At 36.1% G+C, this 23,695-nt stretch overlaps 1 protein-coding gene across 1 annotated transcript; it reads right to left on the bottom strand.

Annotated features, from left to right (window-relative positions):
* Window positions 1-8,654: 8,654 nt before the first annotated feature.
* On the bottom strand, window positions 8,655-10,467 carry LOC121236986 (pentatricopeptide repeat-containing protein At1g77360, mitochondrial-like). Its single transcript, XM_041133530.1, has 2 exons — window positions 10,345-10,467; window positions 8,655-10,259 (listed from the first exon to the last, which is right to left on the bottom strand). The coding sequence occupies exon 2, from the start codon at window positions 10,227-10,229 to the stop codon at window positions 8,754-8,756; it is 1,476 nt and encodes a 491-aa protein (XP_040989464.1). The 5' UTR covers window positions 10,230-10,259; window positions 10,345-10,467; the 3' UTR covers window positions 8,655-8,753.
* Window positions 10,468-23,695: the final 13,228 nt, after the last annotated feature.

The raw sequence follows: 23,695 nt of genomic DNA on the forward strand, positions 1-23,695 counted from the left end.
GTAACTAAAGTAGGCTTTACTGCCATCTACTAGGAATATAATAAACATACATATTTTTTACAATACTTCACATAACTATATTTTAAAATGAGAAATATTAATATATTATACAAGTAACATTACTTATAAAAATATCTTTATTTTTAAACGTGTATTCTTATTATTAACGGTAAAAATATTTCGGTCAGTAACGCCGGCTGTATAAATATCTCAGTAATCTCATAGTCCTTGAGATCCTTAAAAAGATTTTTCAATGGATTATGGAGTACCGGTTTTCTCGTTTATAAATGTTACTTGACCTCTTCTATTTATTTATTTTTTATTTTTTCAATAATATTACTTAAAAGCTAAGTTTGAATTTTCCTTTCGAGTTATGCTAGCTATTTGATGCGAGACTATTGAAGTTACAAAACAGGTCAAAATACCAACACTTTTTATGTTAGGTGATCATGTGGAAGACTTGCATATAATCAATAACGCAGTGACTATATCAATAAATGGACAAATAAATAAATTGGGAAAGGATCTGTACATCTTTAGAGCGTTTAAGTTTTGTGTACTTATTTTGAAAAGAGAAATTTTATTTACAGTCCTCACTTAGAGATTGTATGTGCAGGTACATTATTAAATGAGATAAAAAATCATTTTAAGAAGGATAGTTTTGTAATTTTAAAAAATTTTAAGGTGTCGTTTGGATTCGAAAATGAGTTTAGATGAGTTGAAATAGGTTGTGAATAGTAGTAAAATAAGTTATGAATAGTATGAGTTAAAGTTGATAAATAGTAATGAATAGTAGTGAGATGAGTTGAGATGAATTCAGATGAATTGAAATGAGTTGCGAATACAAACCGGACTTAAAGTTAAAATAGCCTAAGCTTGCATTGTAGTCCCTATTTAGGGACTATACCTAGTATTGCTCTTTTGAAAAACTAGATAAATTTAAGATCTACATAAAATAAGAAATTAATTTTTTAATAATGAGCTCAATTTTTTTAAAAATTAATGTTAGATACCGTCTTAAAGTTAATTTTTTTTATGTGAGTCTCGAATTTACTCATTTTTTTTCAAAATGAGTATACGAAACTTGCATACTTCATAACTGTATAAATCGGATTCCTTATTTTAAAAATAGTACGCAAAATTTATGCACACTAAAACTATATATCTATACTAGCATTACTCAAATAAAGTTTTCCTTTTTATTTTCCTTGAAGAGCATAATATTTCTCTCTCACCTTCCTATTTGAGAGTAAGTAGAGTGATAGGTGTGGAGGGATGGTTATCATCTCCTTCTCCATTTTCATAAGATTTGTGTTCCATTGACTATTCGCAGGCTCTTTGTTATCAAAAAAAAAAAAAAAGGACTATTCGCAGGCTTTCTCTTATGATTGGTTGGACATGATATCCTTCTTTCAATATCATAAGAAATCACGCAGACTTTTTCTTTTTTGGGTTCCAACTCGATCTGACCAGTTGGGGTAGAAGACTTGGTCAATTATATGAATATCTTAACAACTTGCAGTTTATTTTCTAAGATGGATATGTAGGATTAATATTGGAATTAATGTACTAAAGATGTTTATTAATACAATATCATTTCCTAATCATATATGAACTATATATGCATGTATAAATGGCAAAATTAAAGACGATCCGGCCAGCATTAATATCGTCGAGTAAGCATAAGGTAATTAATTTGAATAAAATCAAAATCATGACCTCATGTACACGTTAAATGTGTATTCACATTGCTAATTATTAAATTGGATGAATTTTTCTAGTCACATGGTCTGCAAATTATGTATATATACTTCCTTTCAAAAAAAGTGACCAAATCATAAATCTAAATAAATAATCCATTAAAAAAACCGATGGATTCATATTTATTTAAAAAAAATTGCGCAAAACTTATACATTATAAGTAGCATTATCTTACCAAAATACTTAATCATAATATTATTTTAATTTTTATAATACTTTCACTCGCAAACATATATATATATATATATATATATATATATATAGCATTCAATTTGAACGCCTAATTAATGCTAGCTGCTAATGTTTTTTAAATCGATCAAATGAGCTCATGTACATACACGAATTGCGTCATACCATTCGATCGTGATCTGATCATCACTGTTCTCACAAGAAGCCAGTTATTTCACCAGTATTTGACAACTTTTTTTTTCTTCTTAGAATGCATCATTGATACGTGTACAAGACTAAGTATGTTTGGGAACACAATTATTTTTAGACTATGTTATTATTAGTCATAAATAATTTACTATTATTTATAAATTATTTATTATTATTTATAAATTATTTTATTATTATTTATAAATGATCTGAAATACTTTTAATATTCAAATGAAGCATAAAAGGCCCATGATCCTATCAAGATATATATATAGATCGATGTCAGATGATAGCCGTCCCACAGGCCATCATGAGCCGACCTCTTGTTGCTCAAATGGCAAACTACTTCATTTCCCATGAACTTGGTTCGTATGTCGATGAAGTCCCATGAACGATAATGTGTTTTGTTCTAACTTATGACCGTAGTTGCGAAATGCATGAAAGATAAGATGCCATATATATGATCAGTATATGATCACTTAAAAGACTCATGTTGTACCATGGTTGTCATGGTACGTGAGACAAGCTGGTAGTGCTGACGTTGTCATGCTGCCCCTCTGCTGGGATCTACTTCTGCTATACTGTTTCTTACAATCTTATCTAATATGGGATCAAAACTTTAAACCATAAGATCAAGTACCAAAAATAAAAGATAAAAAGCTACAAAACGTTAACATCCGCACCGGCCTCCATTGATTAAATGTGATTGTCTCATCATAATCTCATGGAATAACCTTGAGGCCGGTCGGGTGTGAAATTAGTTTTTATATTGGCCAATCATCAAGTGCCACATAGGCATCCCAAAAGCAAGTGAACTAGATATGCATACACCTGATCTACCTCTCCCTCTCCTTTTTTCTCTCCCTCTCCCTCCCCCATCTGCACTCAATCAACAAAAGCCCCAAAAAAAACGTCTCCCTCTCCTTCTTGGGCATCCACAAAGACATCTACAAAGGTGTTCATAGAAGCGTTCGCCGATTGAATGAGATATAATATTACATCATATTTATGATATTCTAAACCCATGTTTTGAGATAATATTAGCAAGTATTAGATAACTCTCTGATGAATTCTTAAATATTTTTTATAGAGGAATTAACAGTAATGGTAGACTATCAGGGTGGAAGTAAGTCAAGAAGAATAACACTAGAGGAGGCCATGAATGCAATACTTCTCTGTAGCTCCATTGTCCACGATCTGGCCTACATACCAAGCTGCAAACCTAACAATTGAGAAGGAAAACTTAATTCCATTGGAAGGCTCATGGCCAATAGTTACAATATTGGGAAAATCGAATTTTGATAAAAAAAATTGCACGTGGCAGAACTGCTTGCAAACCACTTGCTTGGAAAGCCCACAAAGCCAGGCAAAAGTAGGTGGAAACAGATGCAAAGCCTGCATCCAATAAGATCGAGAATGATGAAAACGTCGACGACTGGATTGAGTGCGGATGGGGCTTTTGTCGATTGAGAGGGAGAGTGCTTATGGGGAAGGGAGAGGGAGAGGGAGAGATCGTCGATTCGAGATGGAGAACTTTTTTGTGGGACTTTTGTCAATTGAGTGCAGATGGGGGAGGGAGAGGGAGAGAGAAGGAGAGGGAGAGGTCGATCGGGTGTATGCGAGTCCAATTCCTTTGCTTTTGAAATGCCTACGTGGCATTTGATGATTGGCCAGTGTGAAAACTAATTTCACACCCAACCAGTCTGAAGCGCCTCTCTAATCTCATATGTCTATAATCATTATTGCGATATTGCCACGTCATAAAAAATATTAAGATTTTTTGAAAAATTAAATTAAATTTTTAGGTATAATTATTGATGTAATACAATTTTTAATTGGTTTATATATGAATAAGTGAAATGATCAAGAACCAATTTATAACATTTGTCACGCGGTATAAAATTTGACCGAAAAATAATAAAATTAATTAAAATGAAAAATAACATTAAAAAAGAACAAGATATTGGCATGCAATAATGTAGTAATTTTGACCCTATACCATAACATCATGCATGGTCTCGATGCTAAGTGCATGTACCATTGTTCACATGACCATCATGACCATGACCATAGAAAAATCAAGGAGTTTGCAGTCAAAATTAAGGATAATGTATGTTAAAAACAAAAGAACTACGAGACAAAACATGATGAGATTATTAAATATTATGATTGCTTGATTAATCAAGGATCAACGTCACAAGCTTCCACCTATAAAGCATGTCAATATGCGACATTATTGATCTGTCAAAACTTGCCCCAAAACAAAAACAGATGTCCGATTTTGCCGGCCATGCCACCTGTCTAAGTTCTAACATTGAACCCTTATAAGAAAACGAACTTTTGTGATCAGTTAATTTTAACGAAATGATTATTTGTAATTAATTTTAGTTGTAAATAGTCTTTTAATTGTAATAAATTAATCACAAAAACTCGTTTTTCTTGTAGTGACAAGGATGGAGCTGATGAGGTCGGTCGGTTGGCTCATAGATATATATATGTTTGTATAAAACAAAGCATTGCTTTGGCCGACCAAAGCACTAATAGTTAAATTAGAACTAATTACTTAGGAAATGTTGTTTATGTGTCAGTATTTTAAAAATCAGAGGCTTTCACGTCGCCCGGGACAGAAGAAAGTTTACTTATAATATATATATAAATGTTCCTTATTTTGTTATTTTTCTGGTTATTTTTTTATTATTATTGTAATACTAAGATAATGTTCTTGTTCTTGTTCTGATTCATCAGATTCAGACGTTTCTTCCCACGCACAAAGCATAATGGCAAAGCTACTGCTAATTAATTAACGTAAAGATGGGTCATTTGTGGCCATCAAGACATGATTAGGATCCTCACAATCAAACATACTGCATCGAGAGAGAGAGAGAGGGCAACAAAAGAATAGTGCCACCAACTCCAAGAAAAACAATTATTTATGATGAGTTATTTGTAAAATATCAAAAATAGAATAATGCTATTATATCTTCTCAATTTGTCAACCTGATGCATCCCTAATGTAAATTGTATTTTTCTTTTATTTTATTTTTTATTTCAAATATTTTATAAACACTTTTAAACATTTAAAATTAAAATATCAATACATTAATAGTCACTTCATTAATCAGTAAGTAAAAAAAAAAATTAAATGTATGAGCGGTCAAAATGAGTAGGCATACTAATACTATTCTAAAAAGAATAATGCTAGTTACAAGATCTAAATAGACAAGTTTCATAAAAAGTAGATGTCACTAAAAAATAATAGATTTTTTTTATTCACTTTTTGAGATGGCATGGTGTCTACTTTATTATAAAAGAATTATGTGAAATTTTTTTATTTGAAACTTATACAAATTATTTATCTCATAAGAAAGCGGCTCGAAAGCTGCGAATAATTGGCCATCTATAAGTATTTTTTCTTATAGTGGGAATGCTTTTGCCTTGTTGATTTGGGGACGAATGCTTTCGTCGACAAAAAGTGGCTAATCTTATCGTCGATATACGCCAAGACATCGCTAATTCTTTAAGCAAGCAGCGGCAGTCCGTTTTAGCCTTTTAGGGACATGGTTTATGTTCTGGGTTTGTTGGAAGTTTGCGTCTGAATTTCATGGCATTTTGTTGTGAACATGTCCGCCCAAACTCGTAGCTAATCATGTTAGAGGTGAAGCCTAAGAGAACAACCATCGAGGTAATAACAATTTGATTTTCTTTAATTGAATGGTTAATAGATATTAAGGGGTAATCACTTTAGATCTAATATCAATTTGTTCAATTTGTTTTTATTTATTTACGTTTTTTTTTTAGGCTGGCTTGTGTATTGCATATACGGTTGCATGCGTCAATTTCATCTCAAAATAATTATGGAAGTGGGAAAATTACCTCAACCCATCTCAAACCAATCATTGATGAGGACCAAATATTAATATTTTTTTTAACTTTTTCATATAAAGTTAAATTCATCTCAATCTACTCCGTATATTCAAACATATATATCAACATATTTACATTCAAATACATTTCAATGGAATCCAAACACTACTATTCACATATCAATGCAGATCATCTGAGATCACATCAGCATCCAAACGCAGCCTTAAGTCTTAAGAGCATGTTTGGTGCATTCACAATCATCACTCAAAAACAAAAGGAAAAATCTAATTATAAGCGATTATGCGTACTAATGGACGTACTCATTCAATATGATTGATCAGAAAATAGATTTTATTGAAAACAAAACTAATTTGAATTTAGAATATGAAGACAATAATATTAATACGCAAATTAGTACGCAAACTTACTTGTACATAGCAAAACTCAAAACAAAATACTTCTCTATTTCAAAGTTAAACTTTTCATCAAATCATTACACAAATACAAAAATCAATATGATTTTTACAAATTTTAAAATAAAAATAATATTAATAAATTATATTCAAACAATTTTTTAATTTTATCTATTAACTTACACAAACTTCAATACAATACTTATTTTAAAAAATATTTTTATTCAATTTTTTTTCTTTTATTTTCCAAAATTCAATAAAACATCTTCACTTAAATCCTTTTATTACCATCCACAAAATTTTGAAATACTTTTAAAGCATCCAAACATAGCTGTAGCGTAAGCTTGAATCTCAAGGTACATCAAATGCTTACACTTGGGAGAGAGAAAAAAAGAACTTGACTACTAACATCTAGAAATTGAGATCCTATGCAATTGTGATCGCTACTATGGTCGCAACACTGGAAAAACAAAACAAGAGCACAATGGTCCGCGCCAATGCACTAATGTAGCTCATTTAAAGGAAAATGTTACATACTACGCCTTCATTTCATTCTTACTTTGCTATAATCAAGCGTCATTAACCTTAGAATTTTCTTTTAAACAAATAAGAGGTGATCCAAGGATATGGAAAGCGTCACACTTACAAAGCGAGATGAAAGTAAAATAGAGGTGTAGTATATAATATTGCTCCGTTTAAAAATGTTGAATCATTTAGAAGAACAAACTGAGCTTTAGACTAAAATGAAAGCAACATGACTGTAGTTGAAGAGCCACAACTATTGTGTCACCCATAAATCCCATGAGATCCCAACGAATAATAATCGAGACACCAACACAACCGAAAGTTAATTACTTCGAAGGGAAAGCAAGTTAAGCAACACATATAGTACAAATATATACATACATACATATATATATATACACACACACACTATGAACAGCTTCAGGTGCGTTAACCCCAGCATGCACCTGACATAATGATTTAAATAAAAAAAAATTGAAAAAGTCAATAACTTATTTGTCTGGAAAAAGAAAATACAATGTTAAAGAAAGATTAAAAAAAAGATTAAAAAACAATCTACACTTCAGCAAAGTATCTAACCGCAGAGCTATTAAGGGTCTTTTGGTAAAACATGATCCTTCATTAAATTCTACAAGGAAGCTATACATCAAATGGTCAATGGTCTTAAGGACCTTTTGGTAAAACATGATCCTTCATTAAATTCTACAAGGGAGCTACACATCAAATGGTCAAGGGTTTTAAGGGCCTTTTGGTAAAATAGGACTTAATGGAAAAACAAGAAAAGTTGACAGAAAAAAACAAAAATTACTATTTACAGTTAGATAGCCACTAGAACAGGCCACAATGCAAAATACAGAAGATTCCATCACTTTCTTTTTACAGATATTCTTCTTCTTTAATTCAGTTATTAGATTTACATATCAGAGAAAAACTTCAGTTATACTAATAACGAAATTAAAGGAATGAAAAAAAAAAAAAACCAGAAATCAAAGAAGTCTGCAATGGGCTGGTAAGCCTACATCTCTCTCTCTCTCGGCACCCGTTATATCTCCTCGAGCATTGAGATTGCCACTCCAGGAGAGGGTAAAACAGATGCACTGATTTCATACAGAGAAATGGAATTTTCGTACTAGGATAACTGATCAGAATCGACGAAAAAAAGTTACTGATACTATAGAAAAAAGATTCAGATTTCGAGTGTTTTCAATCATTTGAGAATGAAGATCAACTCCCCAAAGATTGAGAGAAATTAGGGCATTTGGTAAACAAGGGCTCGGAGAAGAGGAATGCAAGGGACGGAGAGGTGTAGGAATCCATCACTTTTTTCATAAGTGGAACTAACATAATTGTAGTGAAGAAGGAAATTAACCACTGTACACGAGTGGAACTAATCTGAATTCTAAACCATCGGAGGAAATAAAAAGGAAAAGACCACAAAACAAAAATGAAAAGAGAATAACACAGCACAGAAGAAAATTTCAAAGTGACACAAAAAGAGCCATACTTTGTCCCCTTCTACCACCTATGGCAAAGTGTGTGTGTGTGTGTGTGTATGAGAGAGAGAGAGAGAGAGAGAGAGAGATGAAGAATAAGGTAAGACAGCTACTTTCAGCACAAGACTGGCCAGACACCAAGGATATCCATGAGATAGCACAGAACCTACATCACTTGTAAAAGAAAGGGTTAGACAATCAACACGAAAAGAAAAAACGATTTGCATCAAGGACTTCTAATTATCGAAACATTAATCCGAAATAATAAAAATGTTAAAGTTTATATGCCAGATCAAAACAAAAATTTACACCATGAATCCTAGTGTCCTTTCCACCTCCTTGAAAGACTATCAAATTTGTCCCTCGCAGCTCTATCCTCCTTCTTATAGAAAGCATTCTTCAATTTTGCCATCGTTGTCTCATATATACTTACTCTTCTGTCGAGCATATCATCGGCAAACCTCCTTGTCTCCGACAATCTACCTAAGTTACAAAGACCAAGGAGCAAAGCATTTGCACTTTCATCAAGATGTTTGACATTGTTCTCAATCATGTAGTTCCAAATCTCAATGGCTGTTTCAGGGTCATAGCCTTCAAACAACATAGCGATGGCTGTTGCGCAATTAGAATGCGTAGGTGACCATTCATTTTTAATCATCTCGACAAAGAATTTACCCACCTCATGGACCTTATTGTTTCTAATCAGGCAATTAAATATCATGTTATAACTTAAACTATCAGGAAAAACACCATCAAAGGGCATCTCATCCAGGAGCCGAAACGCATTATCGATATCATTGTTGTTGCAGAGAAAACCAATCATCTTATTATACATGATCAACTTGGGCACCGAACCACTTCCAACCATAATATCCCACAATGGCATTGCGTGGCGTGAATCTTTTAGCTCAATAAGTATATCGAGAGCATCGGAAAAGAATTTCAAACCTGGCAAACAATTATTTTCCTTCATAACTTGAAGAAACTTGATGGCCTCTTCGAACTGCGCCTCCCGCAAAAGCATCTTCAAGAATGCCTCATAAGTTGACATATACTGCGGGCTCCAACCGAGGCGGATCACCATTTCCTCAAAGGTGCGCTTGGCTTGTGCTACATCGCCTTCCTTCCGCCAACCTTCCAACAAAACGGCGAACGTGTCCCCATCTGGGGGAATCTTCACTTTGATCCTATCGAAGAACTCCAGCGCCTTCACCGTTTGATTTTCCTCGCGGCAAATCACGCTCAACAGCAGATTCACCGCAAGGACATCTGCTTGAATTCCGTACCTATCCATCACATCAAAGCTCATCCCGGCCTCGTTAAATCTCCGGACCATGCAATAACTCCCAAAGACGGACTCGAATGTGGCCATCGAGACCATTCTTTCCTCCTTCATGGACCGCACCGCGTCCCACATGGGGTCGAACAACTGATTCTTGCCAAGCAAGTCGACCATGAGGTTCCACGCATCAGCGGAGTGCTTCTGAGCCCGGCCGGCCCACCGGAAGAACTTCACAGCAGAGGAAGGGTAATGGTAGGAAAATTTGAGGACTTCCTGGACGATTTCCGTTGAGGGAGAGATTCCGGTGGAGGAGAGTGCAGATTCGATGTCATGGGGAGAGACACGGGTAAGGATTTCGCAAATGGTTCGGGCGGCGGAGGAAATTTCCGGTGCGTCGAGGTGGGATGGGAATTGGTGAATAGGAAGAAGTGGTTTTAGGGGTGAAGTTGAATTCATCGGGATTTGTGATAAGGATGAAGAAGAGGTATTGGGGTTCACAGCCATGGCCTCCATTTGGTGTCAAAAGGAAGAAACGGTTTAACCCTAGAATCAAATTCAATGTATAATTTACAAAAAAGCAAACAAAAATGAAGAATAAAGTAAGAGAAGGGAATCGGAAACGGAGAACCTTGGAGGCGAGAGTACGATGACGTTGGATTCAGCTGCAGGAATGACCGGAGATTCCTACTGAACTGACTGAGGTTTTCCGAAGAGATGAACACGTACGTAGGAATAATGCCTACTCGCCAACGGTTAATTGTCGGCCCATTTAGATGGGCTGGGCTGGGCTGGGCTATTTAAAGAATGAACATACATCTAAAAGAATAGTAAGCCCAAGGGAAAACAATACACACAATTTTTTTTTTTTTGACATCCAATACATACGAATTTCATTTCTTAATTATTTTTTAAGATTTGTCATGAATCCAATATTCATGTACATAAGATTCGGAAGGCATTACAGAGTAGTGAATTCAACCATGAAGATTGATGAAAAAGTTTTTTTTTCCTTTTTTTTTTTCTTTTTAAAAAAGAACGGCACTTCTAATTTTATTCTTAATCCTCATTTTTGTTAGAACAATACCTTTTTTTAAAAAAAAAAAAAAAAAAAAAGAACTTGGAGATTACAGAAATTTCAAAACCAAGCTTTGAAGAAAAACTATATCTTTATAATGTGTTAATTACAACCATAGTCTATACTCAGAAAAAAGTTAGAAGCTACAAAATCATCTAATGATGGTGCTTAAGATTGTATTTGGGTAGTGTAATGATATTACATCACTCCGTTACTATGCATTATTTTTCACGTTTTTCACTATTTTTTACTACTATTGATTATAATTTAATATTTTGTTATTACTTTTCACTATTATTTACAGATCATCTAAAATCACCTCACTATCTAAATACACACTGAATCGAAATAATCTCAAAATGTCTATCCTTATATACTCCCCAAAGCCAATGATAACATTTAAATAGCAAAATAATAAGTATTTGAAACAGCCCATTTTTTTGCAAGATGAAGAAGTTTTACCACTCTTAGTGCTTCTTCTCATTTACACAAAGCTATACATTGGCAGTTAACTTTTTTATTTTTATGAACTCAAGTGTTGATCATTTATGTTGTGAAGGGACAAGTGCATGGACAAAGACACTTGGTAGGTGTACCCATCATATTCTTGCAAGGGTAATGATATTATGTCCCTTAATTTATATTATTTATTTTGTCCATTTGATGTGACACCACTATGTGATTTATTAAAAAAGATTAAAACACAAATATAAAAAAGTAGAGAGAATCTAGGATTTTAGCCATCCTAACCTCTTTTTATCTTTTCGAATGCCATTTTGTTTTAAATATATATATATATATATATATATATTAATCTTTTTAAGAAAATGATAGTATGACTATAAAATATGACCACTCTTATTTTTATTTTTTTTTATATTTTTATACTTTTTTATATTTTCTTAATGGTTAAAGAAGTGATTATTAGTAAATTTATATATATTTTTATTTTTTTCTTAATTGTTAAGAATGTTTAAAAAATGCTTAAAGAAAAAATAAATAAATAAATAAAAACTCATTTGTACTAGTGTGCACATTTAGTGAGCACATTTGAGAGTTATTCTAGCATTGTCCATTTTTTTAATAAGTCGCATGGTGGTATAAATTAAGAGGCATAACAACATTACTCTTCTTTAATTGCAAGCTGGTTGCAGTGAAAAACGAGTCGTATCCGGCCAATTCAGTTTGGTCGAAATGTTACAAATTAACATGATCTCTGTCTAGCTATTATTGCATCAAGACAAAGAACATATGCAGTGCTGAAATGTCTAGTTATCACCCTATCATATATATAACCGTTGCAAACTCATGTTTTTGTTCCAAGAAAGTACATTTTCGAGGACTACATGCATGCACCTCAAATCACAGATAGAAATGCTTTGGGTCCCAAATTCGAGACCTAAAAAGTGTCCCAAATGAGTGTTTTTTTTTTTTAATTTAGTAATTAAGAAAATATTTTTTAATTATATTGTAAACTTTTTATTTTTTTTAAAAGTGTTTATGATGATTAAAAAAATACATGAAAAAAAAGAAAAAAAAATTAAAAAGAAATAAAATGCACTATTCGGCGAAGTTATTCGGGCCACTTTTTCGGTTGCGGTATCAGGACTCAATCGCAGATACCTTAAGCATCTTGGTGTGCATAAGAGACTTGTGATCATACTGCTGATCTTCATGACTCCCAATGAAGCATCTACTTCAAGCCTCCTGCAAACACTCTCAATATTGGCGCATGGCAATGAGAAAAAGATTTGATTCTTTTAAGTGAAAATGGAACTTAGAAGTTTTTACCCATCACATTCTTATAAACTAAAGAGAAGTCATGCCACGTACGGTTATAAAGATATTTCACCAATTTAAACTCACAAACTAACATGATTTCATGTGATCCGTTAAAATTACTTTACAATAAAAGTAACCTTATTAAAATCTGACGTACCACATCAAAACATGTAAGTTTGTAAATTTATTTTTGTGAAATTTTATTTGTAGCTAAACGATTTATCTAATAAACTAAATATATTCAGTTATGGGTGTGTGTGTATATATATATATATATAAAGGCGGCCAGGCTAGCTAGTTTTCAAAGGCTTTGAACAACAAGATCATGAGATAGTTGATTATGTAAAAACGTTCAATCCTGTTGGAGTCATTTCAGATCGATGGCGTTTTAATTAGCCAACTTGATTTGTCTAATGTTTTAGCGTTTCTTCATTGAATTTTCGGCGAAAAGTGTGGTCTTTATATACCGATTGAGCAGTATGCTGGTTTTGTAGATAATTCGGCCTAGTGGCTCTGATTAATACATGATTTTTGGCCCATATAAAGGCATTATATATATATATATACACACACACACATACATATACATATACATATGTATATATATAATGAGCGAAAGAAAATCACATCAAGTACTATTATATAATATTGTTCTAATTGTCTAAAGGCTAGCTGTTTTTGTTTTTTCCAGTATACTTTGACGTGTGTCCTAGCTTAATGCATGATTTCTTGGTGAATTTTCCTAAGAATTATTTCCCATTGAGGGTACACTTTAATACATTCCTCTCATTTAATAATATAAGTTTCTCATTAATAAATTGTCATGGTGCTTCTAATAATTATATTTCACTTTCGTCCAATAGTACATATAATATAGACTGTCTGGATCGTGCTCCCCTAGTACATATAATATATCACTTCAGTGATCATATTAATATACTCAAAGAATTGAGAGTAAATAATATAGACTAGAAACATGAAGAAGAGTTCAAATGGTTTGAACAACGAGTAATGATATTACAAATGCAAGTTTGTACTAAATTAAAAAATACATTGGATTGATTATTTTTAGATGTTTATACATTATTTAATATGTAGGTTGTATAAATGCATGTGAGTAATTCAAACGATATACCGGACGAACTGTATGCACTGGTGCGTGGCCCCTCAAGATAGACTACTCGATATTCTGCATGTATTTCTCGAAGAAGTAGGTATCACACAATGGATCGAGAACGCTATAGGAAAACACAAGATAGTGGTGTCCTAGTTGAAGGAAGTCATGACGGAGACAATGTTGATTTTTATGAGAAAAACATCATGATAAATATTTTCTGAGTGTTAATATATCAAAAAAATGGTATGAAGATGATTCTTTTATTTTGGCTTTTCAAACATCTCAAGTATTCTATTTAGAAGATCTTGAGTTAGAGAATGAATGACAAGTAGTACAAAAAGTTTCTCCAAGAAATATGTATGACGTTATCCCTGAGGCGGAGGGACAAGATGAAGAAGAAGATAATTCATCTACTCAAGAAGCATACCAAGAGAGTTAATCGTCTTTAACTTATTTATGGATTTGAGCCAATATGAGAGTACCCAATTACATAGGGAAGATATTGAGGACAAAATTGTTGATGCGACATTTGAGAAAAATATTGAGTCATCTGCAGTATCTACAGATGATGAGAGCGAATCTATAAATGAAACTGATACAGATGATTGGCCGGTTTTGTATTCACATTACATCGTATCTCGAAATTATGCCACCGAAGAAAAAGGAAGTTCGCATCCCATCTCCACCTGGTCCTAACTCTCCCTTTGATTCACCACTAGAGTCTGACTCTACAGAACAAGGTAAAGATCTAATCTAATGCTTATTTTTTTCAATTAAGATAATTGATAATTGATACAAGGTAAATAACTAAATATTTTATAGAGTTAACAGTGCACTCTCGTCAAGGTCGAGGCACTACTAGAGGCGTGACGTTGGAGAAATATCATAAAGTGGGTAAGATTAAAGTTAATATTCCTAACGAACATACCGGAGGCGAGGGACAACAAGCAGCTTAACTTGCATCGCATGCGAGTACTCTTACACTAACTTATACACCTTTAACTACAAGTTCATGGCATAATTTTTCACAAGATGTGAAAGAGCTTATAAAAAAACGTTGTTTGGTATATAATATTTAAATAATTAATTTATATTAATATTATTTAATATTTTAAGTGATAATATATGTGTATATATATTTTCAATGATGATTTCGAACTAAATTTGGTCTGAGAGATGAGCGTAAGACTGTCGATGAGTTTATGTGTAATGCATTCTGCAAGTATAAGGTAATGTGTCATAAGCATTACAATAAGTACGAGAATAAGGAAGATACACGCTAGAGTCTTTTTCAGGATATTTGACCTTCCGTTAGGAAAAATTTTGTGACATATTTGAGGATCCATCATATAAAGTAAATTAAATGAATTCCTTAAGTGTCCTATTTATAATTTTAGTTTACTAATATTTACAACTTCTATGCACGATCGAAATTCTATAAACAAAACAAATAGATCAAAGTTAAAGATTCATCATCATGCAGGCTCAAGATCTTTCTATCACCTCTCTATGAAATTGGTAATACACTTTTTATTTTTTTATTCTATATAGTTTATTTTTTGGAGGTACTCATTTTAATATTGACTTTATATCTTAACAATGTCTCTTGTAATAAGAGTCAGACACTAATTATGATATGACAATATTATATGCTACATCACATACTGATTGTAATGGAGAGTGGACTCATCCCGATACTCGTAAAAATTATATAAGTATTATAATCTATTTTAATTAACCATATTTGAATATTTGTTACGATATTAATTCTTTAAGTTGTTGTAGGATAAAATAGTTGCCCTACGTGCTGAAGTTGTTTCAGATAAAAATTCCTCAACAAGTAATGTTGAAATTTTTACACAAGTTTTGAGTCAACGTTAAGGATATTTGAGGGATTTGGTTCGCTATGTAAAGTCTTCTAGTTGTTCCTCAACGCCAAGTACCTTTATGGTGTTAGAAAATGCGAATTCCAAGATCAAATAATTGATTGCAAGATAGCATGAGTTAGAAGCTCAATTGACAAAATAAAGAGACATGGAGATGCGCATGAAACAACAAGAAGAGTTTGGGAGAGAGATGTAACTCCAAACACAGATGCTTATGCAACAGTTCAGGCCTCTAAGCAACTAATTTTCATGTTTTGCATACATTTTGGGATTTAATTATAAAATTCTGTACGGATTATAGTTGTAAGGAGATTTTCCTCCACTAAGCCCAAGAGGGCTATAAATGGAAAAGAAGCATGATCAAAAGCCCGACCTGAAGTAGAGAGCCCCTAACCTAGCCCACGGGAAAGCTCCTTTGAGCACGACCTGCAGGAGGGATGGTGCTGTAAGGGATTAGACTCGTTAATCTAGAAACCATTCGAGTACTGTCCAGTCCTCAAGTGCCTGCCCGCACAGCAGGCGTAATATGCAGGGAACTCTTGATCTACTGACAGGAAAGGCATCAACGAACTATCAAGAAGGCAGTTTGAGAGAATGAGGTCGGAGAACCACGCCGCCTTAATGGCTCCACTACCTAGGCTACACGCTACATTAATTATACTGTCACAGAATCACGCCGCATTAAAAGACTCTGACACAGGGAACAATATGAAGAATGCAGACTTCATAAGGGTAGGCACGATTTGTCCCCCCCAGACTTATAGTATAAATATCAGATCTCAAGTACGAGAATATCTCTCTCTGATCCTTAGACTCCCTTACTTATTTACAAACTTCAAATAATATTTACTAACTTTGGTATCAGAGGTTACCCAGCCTCTAGGCCGCCCTCTCCCAGTAGCTTTTCTCTCATTCTTTTGCAGGCACGTTTTCGAAAACCTGACTTATTGGAACTTGGCTCAAAGGTGTGCGAAACACAACATTAACATTGGTGCCATCTGTGGGATCATAATAGATATTGCGTGTCTTTCTCATGCATGCAACAACCCATTTTGAGCAACTCAAGAGAAACATTGGAGATATTATGGAAGTAAGGTTGAAGACCATGGAGGAATGAGTAACAAAATTAACTGGCGAAGTACAAACACTTCACAAGGAAAATGAGGAGCTCAGAAAACCCCAACAGGAGCAAGATTGCGGGGCAGGATCCAGTGACACTGAGCATGTGGGATCTTGAAACATGCAAGCGAGACTTAATAAGGAAGAGGAGCAAAAGAATATGCAGGATCCCAGTTTATGGCGGAGCTGGCCAAAAGGACTTCCGCTACATTGCGAGAGTTCATGGACAAGGCTGACAATCTCATCAAGACAAAAAACACTTTTCAGGCATTGATGGAGTTGCAAAGGAAGGATGTGGAGCGCGCAAAGAAGAAGGTGAAGGTCCCAACCAAGAGAAGGGTTCTCAAGAGAAGCGGCACGAAGAAGTCCCGACAAAAAGACCCGGACCATGGTACGATCGATTCTCGTTCGCCATTCAAAAGGAAGACGACCAGGGGACAATGTGCCACTATTGTACGTACCATTAGTCCACCTCACATAATATCGAATATTGTTTCTCTCCGTAAGGGAGGAGGGAATATGCAAAAGAATAGAAGCGGCACCACTCCTCGACCCGGAGGTAGGAGTAAGAGAAAATGGGAAGATCGAGAGAAATGAGTCGAGATCGAGGTGACCGAAACAAGCGAGCGAACAGCCCCGAACGGCAACTGGCAATAAGAGAGCCACTGCCAGGTCACCCCCGTTCGTCGCCAAGGCAGGAACCCCCTCTTAGGGAAATTCGAACCATAGTTGGAAGATTTACGGGCGGGGGTATTACCTCATCAAGCAGGAAAGCACAAGCCAGATAGGCTTGATACCACGAGGTGTACTCTGCTGAGTATCATCCTGCCAAACAACGAAGGGGTGACCCAACCCAACAATCTCATTCACGGAGGCTGATGAAGAAAGGGTTCTGTACCCCCACGACGACGTGCTAGTGGTCACTATACTTATTGCCAACTTCACCACCCACAAGATCCTCATCAATAACCGGAGCTCCGCAGACATCCTGTCCTGGGGAGTCTTAGCCAGAATGGGTATTGAGGCCGCCCGGCTATAACCCACCCCTATGCCCTTGAAAGGTTTCTCTAGAAATGTTGTCCAGCCTGTGGGAACTATCACGCTATCCGTCCTTGTGGGGAGTAGCCCCTGCACAGCCCCTGTTATGGTCTACTTCCTGGTAGTAAAGACACCGTTGTTGTATAACTCCATTATCGGGAGGTCCACACTCAATAGCTTAAGGTTTGTCACATCGACCTACCACCTCAAAATGAAGTTCTCAATCTCCCTAGGGAGTGGGCGAAGTCCGAGGAGAGCAGGTCTTAGGAAGAAAATGCTATGCCCAGGAGCTAAAATAGAACGAAGAAGGGTCCGCCTCAAACGACAGTAACAGAACAAAGTAGGCCGAGCACCACCAAAGAAGCCATGGCAGGCCACCGTCTATGACTCGCCCTGCTAGTCTCAAGAAGGAAAGGGGCGGTGCACAACTTTGGAAGGAAGGATGGATAACGACCTCCCCTGCTCGAGATTCCATTTTCTTTAATTTTGTAACACCTCTTCATCTAGCTTGTACTTTCTTTTTATTTAATGAAAATGTGACTTTTCAAAACAATACAAAACATCTACTCCACGCTTTCATATTACCAGTAAAGCACCAGCAAAAAAAAAAAAAAAAAAAAAAGTGTGCGCTAACGAAATCTACGGCAACAAGTTCATTAGCAGATTACCTCCTCGTGGGGCATTATAAGGAAAGGCAGGCCTAAGGATTGTCTTATCCCTCCAGTGGCGGAGTGCAGGTTAGCCTTCGGTGGCCCGAATATGAAAGCTTGCATTTCTTGCAGACGTCAATAGGCGGGTGCAAATCCAGTCACAAACTGCTCGAAATTACCTCCCTGCTGGACACTATAGGGAAAGGTCGGCTCGAAGGTGGCCTTATCCCTCCTGTAGAGGAGAGTGGGATCTGCCTCAAGACCCCCTGAATCAATTACCTCGACCTCCGCTGCAATAAAGAGTGGGATCAGCATCAACCTGACCTAACACGAACGACATACCTTTTGTGAGACAGAGGGGGGAATTAGGCCAAAGGTTGTTCCACCCCTCCTACGTTGGAGAACGGGTTATGCCCCTCCGGCAACCCAAACAACTTACCTCGGCTCTTATCACAGGAAAAAGTGCTCAACTATATTACTGTTCGAACTTATCTCCCCGCGAGATACCACAGGGAAAGGTAGGCCTTAAGGTTGCCTTGTCCCTCCCGCAATTGAGTGTGGGTTAGGCCTCAGCTACCTGAAATCAGAAACTATACCTTCTTTGTAAGTGTCAACAGGCGGGAATGGGTACAGTAACAAACTTGAATAACTTACCTCCCCGCAGGATACAATGGGGAAATGTAGGCCTAAAAGGTTATCTTGTCCCCCCTACAGAGGAGAGCAAGTTTGACCCTTGGGGCAACTTGAAATTTGAAAACTTACCTCAACCTTCACTACGAGTGAAGAGTGGGTTCAGCACCAGCTAGCCCAAAATGTTAAATTCCCGTGTGATGTCAACAAGCGAGAACGGGTCCAGTAATAGACTTCCCAAATGACTTACCTCCCTACGGGACCCAACGGGAAAAGACATATCCAAAGGCAGTCTTATCCCTCTCGTAGAGGAGAACGGGTCCTGCCTTTGAGGTGGCTCGAAGAGTTTAGCCCGACTCCTATCACAGAAGAAGAGCAAACTGCCCCAGTGGCTACCCGAAGAAGTTACCTCCTTGGAGAACCAAAGGGGCAGGCTAATTTGAGGTAGCCTGACCTCTCCATGATAGAGTGTGGGTTTTAGTCTTACAATTGCCTGAAGTAAAAAGGACATCCCGAAGGGAAGCAAGGTCCCTCAAGAAGGCCGCACAAGCACCAGCAAGCAAGAAGTAAGTCAAGGTTGTAAACTCCCCAAATACCGAGACAAAATATAGAAGTAAGGGCAACTACGGCACGCGGGGAGGACAATAAACGCGGAACGATGCAAACGGAAGAGCCCAAAAAAGAGAAATGCAGTGAGGAAAGCACGAAAATCATATAGCTAGGTACAATCAACGAAAGGTAATTTTATTGATTACTGAAAGCTATAAGGAACAAATTACATCATAAAGTCGCAAAGTTACAAGGAACAAATTACATCATAAAGCCGCAAAACTACAATGAACAAATTACATCATAAAGCAGCAAAACTACAGGGAACAAGTCACAACAAGTTCCAGTGTTCAACCATAGACCAAGACTGTAAAACCGCCAGGGATTACCTAAAAGGACCAGGAGACCGCACTGTTCTTAGACCCATCTAAAACAAGATAAGCTGAAAATCTCCAACGACGATGAAGATACCGAGATACCGCTAAGAATCAAAACATCTCGGAGTTGATTTGTATGTTGAGAATCGTTTATCGGACGAAGGCCATTCGCCACTGCAACCAAGCCCGATCAAATTATGCTTCCAAGCAAGCAACAAGTTGAGGAGAATGGCTTCGAAGTCGAGCCCTGTTAGCAAAAGGGCAAGAATAAGTGAGACACAAAAATCAAAAGGGTAGGAACAAAAACAAGGAGTCTAGGACCCCCACAATGGAGGATGGGCAGTTCCATCACATGAAATCATTCAGGATGGAACCGCCACGGCCAGTAGAGACCTGAGCACCGTTAGAGGACTCGTCGCCCACTAGGGTTTAAAGATTTCATCGAAGCCATGGAAGATAGAAGAAAAAGCAAAGGAACTTCGGGAAAAAAAATAAAAACAAAACAAAACAAAACAAAACAAAACAAAACAAACAAACAAACAAACAAAGACAAATGAACTAAGAGCTCAAGCAGCAGAGCAAGAATCACAAAATGAAGGAGAAAAGACAGAGTGAGTATAATAGGTTTCCCAATGTAGAGGAGGGTCTTTATATAGGCGGGGTTAACGTTTGACATCTTGATGCACCATAACTCCACGTATCACCAGGCCTTTTCGTAATCTTAATTTCGCATCAACAAGGTTCATAATTATTCTTATGCTTATGATCGATCTTTTCCATTTGAACTTCATTGAGAACCAAAAGTACTCGATCGATCTCAGAAAACCATGCAGTACCTAAGAAGTTAGCAAGGTAATTAAATATGCAAAACAAAGGACATTTAAGTGCACTATTAATCATGAAATTAATTTCAATATAAAACATATAATGTGTGTGTACATGTGTGATGGCCTGAAAAGGCATATATAGGTCTTTGGAAGTGAAGGAATAGATGCTTGCTAGCTAGCTAGGTTTGATATGCTTTGAGAATTATATATAATATGGCTGAAGAGCAGATATACCATGGGGGTATTATTCTTGATCCTACTATATATTTTTATATACACCCTATAATCTTGTGGGTTCAAATTTTGTGTCTCTTTTTAGAGTGCTTTCCTGAGCTGTAGGTAATATATATGCATGGATAATCATGTTTTGGGCCTGCGTATATACGTCTTTGGTATGTTATTTGGGCAGTGCACGATGGTTATGCCTTTCGATCGGACTTGTACAAAATAATTAATTAATTTGTTTATTTATCACGTACAGTTGCAGAGAATAAGCTAGGTTTTCTTGATGGATCCATACCTACCCCAGAGCAATCCAGCTCTCTATACGTGCCATGGTTGAGGTGTAACAACCTCCTGCTGTCTTGGATCCTCAACTCAATATCTAAGGAGATAGCCTCAAATGTTCTATATATCAACTTTGCGAAAAGGGTGTGGGAGAAGCTCAATGATCTATTTGCTCAATCGAGAACGTGAGACTATATCACTTGCAACATCAACTCAATTCCATTGTTCAAGGAAACCATTCTGTGAGTGATTATTTTACTAAGTTAAATGCTGTTTGGGAAGAATTGAACAACTATCATCCTCTACCTCATTGTTCTTGTGGACATTGTACCTATCATGCTCTAAGTGATGTTGGTCAACAAGTAGATAATGTTTTTAAATTTATGATGAGGTTGAATGACTCTTTTGATAGCATTAGAGGGCATATAACACTCATGAGTCCCATGCCATCTCTGGATAAGATATTTTCCCTGGTTTTGCAAGAAGAAAGGCAGAAGCAAGCTCATACCATCATGTCACCTGCACCAAAATACTCGCCATTTGTAGCATTTCAAGGTCCAAACAAGAAAAATGATTGGAATGATGTCACTTGAAATAACTGTGGGAAGAATGGACATACCAAGGACAAGTGTTATAGGCTGATTAGGTTTCCACCCAACTTCAAGTTCACTAAAACTAAATCACCATATTCCACAAATCCTTCAGCAAACCAGGTTGCTTCTCACAATCATGGCTAGGAAAAATAACCTATGACTCCATCTCAGCTGCCTTTCACTCAAGCACAGATTTAGCAGCTCATATCTGTTGCCAATGCTCATACTTCACTATCTCATGATCACTTCTCTATCCCATCTACCGAGAACATCACTGGCAACACTACTTTTTCCAACATGGCAGGTATAGGACTATCCACCCTCACTGATATTCCAAGTACTTAAATTTTCTGTCAAACATCATTCATCACTGCATCATTCAAATTCAAACACCACTGAATGGATTGTTAACACTAGAGCCACAGACCATATGGTCTGCTCTCCTTCCCTTCTCACATCCATCACTTGTGAAACACATGCCTATGTCCAACTTCCAAACAAAACTCAGGCTAGAGTCACACACATAGGGAATGTTCAAATTTCAAAATCTCTCACTCTCACAGGGGTACTTTGTATTCCTTCATTCACCTTCAATCTGATTTTTGCCAGTAAGCTTACTCACGACTCTTCCTTGTGGCTTATTTTCTTGAAAATTTTCTATTTTATACAGGCTCTCTTTCCTTGGATGATGATTGGACTTACTAAAGTCCACCACGACCTTTATTTTCTCTTTCAAAGTTCATTTTGTAGCAATGTCAGCAAATTTTGCTCCTCCAGTCCTGCTGCCATCTATCCTACTTCATATCATAAGGCCCTCAATGCCAATACGCAGCAGCCTTTCGACTTTTGGCACTTTAGATTAGGGCATGTATCTAATCAAAGGACAAATGTAATCCAATCTCTTGCTCCTAATGTAAAGTTTGAAGAACATATGCAATGTACCATTTGTCATTTGGCCAAGCAAAAGAGAGTCTTTTTCCTTGAGCAATTTTGTTTCATCTTCTGTTTTTAAACTTGTGCATTGTGATATATGGGGCCCTTATTCACAAACATCCCTTCAAGGTCATCATTATTTTCTAACAATAGTTGATGACTAAAGCCGAGTCACTTGGGTTTTTCTAATGAAATTCAAATTGAAGTAAGGGCTCTTTTACAGTCCTTTGTTCACATGATAAAATCTCAATTCAATGCAAAAATCAAACAAATTCGATCTGACAATGGCATTGAATTTCAAATAACTGATTTTTATCATCTTCATGGTATTTCGCATCAAAGATCTTGTGTACACACTCCACAACAGAATGAAATTGTTGAAAGGAAACATTAACATCTCTTTTTTGTTGCTCGAGCCATCCTTTTTCAAGCATCTCTTCCAATCAAATTTTGGGGAGATGTTCTCACTACTGCACACTTAATCAATTGCATTCCTACATCTATCCTCAATAACAAATCACCCTATAAGGTCTTTTTTTCCACTACACCCTCATACAATCACCTCAAAGTGTTTGGTTGTTTTATGTTTTGCCTCCACCATTCAACACAAGAAGTCTAAGTTTGATCCGAGGGCCAAGAGATGCATTTTTCTTAGCTATCCTATAGGAGTCAAATGCTATAAAGTCTATGATTTAGACACTCAAGCATCCTTTATTCCAACCTTCTAGCACTACTTCTCCTCATACTAGTCTCTCTGATCTGACTCTACCTCCAGCTTTACCAAACTAGTCACCTCTTTCTTATCCTTCTTCTTCTGCTACTGATTCTTCTCTTGTTGCCCATTTGCCTAATTTTTCACCCAATCCTGATAACAATGCCACTTATGCTTGTCCCTT

Source organism: Juglans microcarpa x Juglans regia, chromosome 6S (genome assembly GCF_004785595.1).
Source record: "Juglans microcarpa x Juglans regia isolate MS1-56 chromosome 6S, Jm3101_v1.0, whole genome shotgun sequence".
In the NCBI taxonomy this organism is placed as follows: Eukaryota; Viridiplantae; Streptophyta; class Magnoliopsida; order Fagales; family Juglandaceae; genus Juglans; species Juglans microcarpa x Juglans regia.